Source organism: Prenolepis imparis, unplaced genomic scaffold, assembly GCF_030444845.1.
Source record: "Prenolepis imparis isolate NDT839.2.m4 unplaced genomic scaffold, iyPreImpa1.0 SCAF_1, whole genome shotgun sequence".
NCBI classification, from domain to species: domain Eukaryota; kingdom Metazoa; phylum Arthropoda; class Insecta; order Hymenoptera; family Formicidae; genus Prenolepis; species Prenolepis imparis.
The window spans coordinates 13,727,348-13,734,401 of record NW_028141159.1 but is presented as its reverse complement, the minus strand read 5'-3'; the positions used below and the strand labels follow the sequence as shown (position 1 = coordinate 13,734,401).

General features: G+C 27.4%; 1 protein-coding gene across 1 annotated transcript; it reads right to left on the bottom strand.

The window, feature by feature from the left end:
- Positions 1–731: 731 nt before the first annotated feature.
- Positions 732–6,778, bottom strand: LOC145945334 (allantoicase-like). Its single transcript, XM_083054270.1, has 8 exons — positions 6,703–6,778; positions 6,182–6,288; positions 5,595–5,657; positions 4,930–5,152; positions 4,622–4,716; positions 3,894–4,283; positions 3,470–3,670; positions 732–860 (listed from the first exon to the last, which is right to left on the bottom strand). The coding sequence occupies exons 1-8, from the start codon at positions 6,776–6,778 to the stop codon at positions 732–734; spliced, it is 1,284 nt and encodes a 427-aa protein (XP_082910396.1).
- Positions 6,779–7,054: the final 276 nt, after the last annotated feature.

Here is a 7,054-nt window from a genome sequence, read left to right as displayed (position 1 = left end):
TATGAGACACACCTTCTGCATATGAGAGTGACCTATTGAAGGATGGGATTTATTTAATGAGGCAACGGGAGAAAGTGTTAGCAATGAGATAAACCAGTTATTGACATTAGCTTGAAAGCAAAAGAATTATGATAACACTTGCGATAGCGATGTAGAAGCCGCCAGTTTAGGACATGTGGGTTATATAGTAAATACACTGGTGCTACATGTACAGGAACAAGTTATGTTTCGAAATTTTTAAATCAATTTTGTGGAAAATAAAATCTTATATGAAAAAAAATTATTCCACATTTTTACAACTTATGTTTTTTCATTATTTTCTCGATTATACCACCAGTTGCGAGACATCCTGACTACAGTGTTTTATATCAAGAAGCTACAATCATGTCTCGCAATAGACATCAACTTTTATCAACATAAATTACAAAAAAAAAAAAAAAACGTTATCAATGAAATTTCTGATATAGCCCGCAGAAATGATTGAAATCACTGAATCAAACTTGACGTAGTGTTATGAAAGATTCTTTTAAAATTCATTTTAATTCCTTCAAAATGCTATTAAAATATTATTTTGTTATAATGTGTGTAACAATATTTTTTAATCTATTTTCTTGCATTATAAATGACAAAAAAGAATTTATGATTATCAGCAACATCTATTTTCCATTTTGATAAACGCGATTGTTTATATCATCATCATCGAAATATTGGAAATCATATATTTTCCATTTTTATTGAAATGTTCCTAAAACTCGAAATCTAGACACACAGCCATCCGGTTTTATCAAAAGTTTTACATAAGTCATTTTCGTCTGCTCTTGACTATGTGTAGCAATTAGTTGCTGAGTGCCAGCCTTTACCTGTAAAACAAAGAACACGACGAATATATTTGATTAGAATTTGTTTATGTTTGATACAAACATAAACAAATGTTTTATACAAACGCGCGTAGCGCGCGCCATTTTTTAATTTTATATTAAAAAGAATAATATTAAAAAAAAAATAATATATAGTTTGTTTAAACTCGATTAAAATATTTTTTTACAGAAATCAGCTGATTAAAGCGTTAATTTGCTAATTAAATTTTAAAAATATATTATAAAAATTAAAATAATAATGTTGTAAATAATATGTTATAATTTTTAACTTTAAACTCGAATAATATTTTATGACAGAAATCAGCTGATAACTTTCAAAAATATTAATCGAGTTTAAAGTATTATAACATTATCTAAAATATATTATTTTTTATATTATATTATTTGCTAATTAAATTTTAAAATAATAATATGTTAAATCGGAATTGTCCGGACTCGGACCGCCGAGCCGAGCCGAGCTCCGAGCTCGCACGCCATTAATACGCTGCGACCCCCACCACTACGACTTGGCCATCGGCCATCTTGTCGCAACGTGTGACGTGTTGCGCGTCCCGTAACTGGCAGTGCCAGTCCGGCAGTCCGACAGTATTGTTGTTGTTAGGTTCATTTTCGGTTGGTTATATATTTATAATACCTTATTCTTGATTAATATTTTTTGACAGAAATCAGCTGATAACTGTCAAAAATATTATAACCCATATTATTTAAAACATATTATTATTTTAATTTTTATAACATTATTTTAAATATTAATTAGCAAATTAACGCTTTAGTCAGCTGATTTCTGTCAAAAAATATTAATAAAACGAAAATTTGTTAAATTTTAAAATATTAATATGTTATAAAAATTAAAATAGTAATGTTTTATTTTATTTTATTTGTTACAGGTAGCATTACTGATAAGCTGTGCGCGAGATTCTCGAGTGTCGAACGGATTCGTGCGATTATAGTTTTCGCATCGTTATTTCTCATTGCGCAATGTACGCGAAATACGCGTTGCATCGGGAGTGCCGTGTAAAGTATCGGGCGATCGTAATTATTCGTGTTTTCGCGAGTGTCGTAAGTGCTACCATGAACTAAGAGAGGAGGAGGAGGCCCGGGGAGGCATCGGGCGACAACGGGGCAACTGTGAGGTAAAATCTAAAAATATTTTTTTCTAAATACATAGAGAGAATTTTCTCTTAGAATTTACCCTGAAAATCATGATAATTGTGGGATAATATGGTATGGAAAAAATTTTATGAGAATTTCTCTGATTAATATTTATCACAATAAACATGATAATATCTACACGTTAAAATATAAAACATGTTTGAGTAATTTTACCATGCAGTTTAGTAAAATTAATCAAACATGTTTTATATTTTATTGTGATAGATATTATTATTTTTATTGATAAATATTAATCAGAGAAATTCTTATAAAATTCTTTCCATACCATATTGTCCCATGATTACCATGATTTTCAGCGTAAATTCTAAGAGAAAATAAATTAAGAAATTTTTTTCTAAATTATATTGAGATATTTGACCGTTTCCAGACTTTCAAAACACCTGTACACACACACATACAGCCTCTCCCCCTCCACACACATGTATATACATAATTTGAATATTTTGTTTTCAGATGAATGTGTGCTGTGTACTACTCCACTATTGCACGGATCGGTGAGTGAGAAATTGTTTATTTCGATTAAGAAAATATTATATCATCCCTTTCTTAAAAATGGATGTTAAGTCCATTCTCGCAATATTGTTGCATCTTTTCCACGATACTTATTGACTGTTTCGATTCGCATTGTGCATTATATTTGTAGCATTGAGAGGCTGTCGCGAAAGTTAGTAGTTTGACAGTTTGTTAAAAAAAAAATTAAATGAAATGTTTTAAATAATATGTTATTATAATACTTTAAACTCTCTCGATTAATATTTTTGATAGTTATCAGCTGATTTCTGTCAAAAAATATTAATCGCGGATAAGGTATTATAATATATTATTTACAACATATTACTATTTTAATATTTTTTACATATTATTTTAAAATTTAATTAACAAATTAACAGTTTAATCAGCTGATGTCTGTAAAAAATATTAATAAATTTGTTAATTTGTTAATTAAATTTTAAAATAATAATATGTTAAAAATATTAAATAGTAATAAGTTGTAAATAATATGTTATAATACTTTAAATTCGATTAATATTTTTTGACAGAAATCAGCTGATAACTGTCAAAAATATTAATCGGGTTTAAAGTATTATAACATATTATTTAAAACATTTTATTTAATTTTATTTTGAACAAACTGTCAAACTGCTAGGGTTCGCGATGACAGCCTCTTGATACTATGAATATGAACGCACAACGCAAATCGAGATAGCATCGCAGAAGAGAGGCAATATTATTTGCGAGAATTGACTTAATATGTCTTTTTTAGAAAGGGATTTTATGTGCGTTTGTAAAGTTAGTAGAATTCGTCGTTTTTAACAGAAGACAATGAATTGAGACGATAGAAGTAAATAACAAATAAAAAAGCGATCGGTATGTGTATAACAAAGACAAAATCTCTCAATAGATTAAATCAAACTTACGATGGTATCAAATATAATATTTTTCCAGAACTGATTGTAAGTAGTATTTAAAAGCGTATCTACATGTATATTCTCTTCTGCCAGTCCTTGCACTTCTACAGTGTACGGAGCATTCCCTATACAGAATTCTGTATCGATTATAATAGAAGCGATTTTACCACGCAGTCCTAACTGAAATACAGCCCATTCTTCTCCAAATACCTAAAATTCATAATGCGAAAATCATTTTGTAATCTTTTTAGAGCATATTAATACAAGCGATATTTATACACAGCATTTTGTGGCGAAAGAATATTTTTCATATTCTTAAAACGAGATATCAAAATGAATATGAAATGTATATTATATGGCAAAGAAAAAAAAAAAAAAAATAGTTTTTAGATTATCAATCTTACGATTATTTATGGTTGGACTTTTTATGTACCTTATCGACCTTTTCTGTCCCTGCAAATGTGTTTAAAAAAGATGCGAATCTCATCGAACTTCTCGCAGTATGCCATCCATCCTCTTCGTTAGTAGGGTCTCCAGGCTTGATCAAGTTATTAGGATGTGTTTTGTTGTAACAACTACTACAGGCTATACAAGTACCACCATAAATCTTAGAGACGAGATCAATCTGTCCCTCCTGCGGTAATGAGCGTCCGGGAATAAGTATCACTTTTCCATAAACACGTAGTCTGCTTATACCACCGTCTGGAAAGATATTGAGCCGCAGATGACTATATTCTTCTCCATTATTCATTATATGAAAATATTTTTTCATCGACTCATAACCAGGATTCAGCGTTTGCGGTAAAATCAAATATGGCCAGGTCTGAAATCACATTTGGTAATCATTAATTATGTATCATATAGATATAGCAAAATTATTTGAGAAATTGAAAAAGGTAAAAAAAATTATCGATACAATTTCACGTTTGCAACAAACCCATTTAGAAAAACATTTTAAAAAAAAGCATATAATAATCCATAAAAAGTAAAGTAACAATACAAATTTGATCCCCCCCCCCCCCATTTATACAGATGTTTTTTTATACTTCTAATAAAAAATAAAAATTGATTGATCAAAAATATTATATATAAAAATATATAACGCTTTAATCATATAATTTTTATAATTATAGTATATTGAAATTTGTATTTTTGTGAGACCTCTGACTGGAGCTGCTCAATACGGGACCATTCTTCGAGGCTCGAAGTAGTGCCTAAATTGTTGTCCCGATATTGAAAGTAGGAAGAATTAAAATCTGTGCATAATAAATAATATAATAATACACATATAGACACATATATATATCTACATAAATAAAAAATACAATTATAAAATTACAATTATAAAATAAGAGAGTAAAATCAAATCTCATACAAAAGTTAAAGAGAAGGAGAGGGAGGAGGAGAAAGAGGGAGAGAGAGAGAGAGAGAGAGAGAAACAAAATATTACAAAATTATATTTAACGAACCTGTTGTCAATAAATTGGCTTGTACGGAAAACCGGGGTGCAACATTGCCGATCATAAAAGTAGTATCTACGCAAATGAAATGTATTTCAGCTCTTATTGCTAATTTAATGATTGCAAAATCATGATTTAACATTCGTTTTCTTTGGGTTAACCATCCATCTGCCGAAACGTTTAACTGTCGATCAGTTATTTGCATTAAGCCTTTTTCTGTAGGTTCACTCTCCTGAAGTAAAACATCAGATAACGATATATATATACGTAAATAATGAGATACTGTATATTTAATTTTCTATTTTTCTATTTACGTTCTTCATATATTTAATCGTTGCAATTATATTTAAATTATATTTTATATATTTTCATATTTTTTACAATATATTGAAAGAATAAATATTTTTGCAATTATTTTATAGTCCAAATATTCAAAATACTTTATACGCAACTTTTCACCGACTTTTCACATTTGTTTTGCGGATATGAACATGTAAGTCAAAATATATAATTAATTATATAAACAAAAATCCATGTTTTGAAATATTACAAAGCAAATCGATCGTTGAATGTGAATCTATCGGACTGGATTAATGTCTCTAATTATACAAGAAATTGTATATCCTGATTGTTACATTTTTTTATACAATTACATCTCAAATGTAATCACTTACTTTAAGTAGATTTTCAGCTATACCGAAAAAATCGTCGGTTGCAAATATAATTTCTGCTCCGTTCTAAAATTCAATTATTATATTTAATTTTAAAAAATAATCCATTTTATGAACACAAAAATATATTAAATGATTGCAAGAAAGCTGATGCAATAAAAAGAGATAATAACATTTTCAAAAATTAAAAAATTTAGAAAAATATAAAATATGTAATATATAATTAATTTAAAAAATTTAAGACTGCATAAAGTAATATGATTAGCAATACGAACCAAATGTGTTGCTATTGAAACGGATAAATGTTTTGCTATATGTATAAAAGAGAATTCAAGAACTTAATATAACTTAGGAATAAACTTTCCATTTAAGATGAGTTTATTAATTATTTGACTTTAATATTATACATATACATTCCTATATTGTTGAAAGAATCTAAAAAAAAGAATAATGTCGAAACGTTCCCAAAATATATTGAATCTTTATACTTTTATTAGTACAAAATGTTTAGCAAGAAATCAGTACATTCGTTTAAATAGCATATTTGGCTTGTATTATTTATCAAATTGTCACTTTGAAGAAAAAGTTACATCTATGGATGACAATTCGCACAATTCTGTCATCCTTTCCACTTTAGGCTTCTCGGAATTGAGATCTTCTGTACGATTCCAACTATATAATGTAAAAAAGCGTATTGCTTTTGAATAAGATATAATATAAGCTTATCGGATATTGTTTATTTAAGATTATACCGAATTTTTTGAAATATTTTATATTATAATTAATATTTTGATAGACAAATACTAATTAATATATACACAATCAGCGCTAATAATCATATACAATAATATAACAGAACATCTTTTAATCAATGAAATTTAGAGAAAAATTTATACCGATATCTTCAAACTTAGCATTTTTTAAATAATGAATTATTTTTGTCATTAATAATTATTAATTAAAAGCATAGCTCTTTATTATATTTTGTAAATCGTTGTGCACTTGTATTGTAAAATAATTATATATAAAATATTCAAAATTATTTTAAAAATACTTTATAAAAGTAATTTACTAGATATTTCTCGATTTAAATATATGTATTTGCTCTTACCTGTTCTCGCAAACGTCTTCAATCGATGCTTCAAGTCAACTAAAATTTTAACACTTAGTAACGTATACAAGGTCATTACTATAAGTAAACATAACATATAAGTACATGTACGCGGATTATATTAATATAATCTATATAACTCTCTGTTTAAATCATAAATCTTTTGTATCGAAAAACGATTATTTTTGAAATAATAAGCTAATGTTCTTTCTTTTCAGTTGTATGTTCTTCTATTTTTTATCGTTTTCAAATAAAATAAAATACATTTGACACACTAGAGAATTTGTGTAATAATATAATTAATAATAATAATGATATAAAATTGATAATAAACTAAAATAAATAATTAAAT

Excerpts from the sequence above, each read along its gene's own strand:
- LOC145945334 (XM_083054270.1), bottom strand. The coding sequence starts at position 6,778 with ATGACCTTGTATACGTTACTAAGTGTTAAAATTTTAGTTGACTTGAAG. Across the intron at positions 5,153-5,594 it reads TAGCTGAAAATCTACTTAAA|GAGAGTGAACCTACAGAAAA; the intron begins GTAAGTGATTAC and ends GTTTTACTTCAG. Across the intron at positions 4,284-4,621 it reads TTGAGCAGCTCCAGTCAGAG|ACCTGGCCATATTTGATTTT; the intron begins GTCTCACAAAAA and ends ATGTGATTTCAG.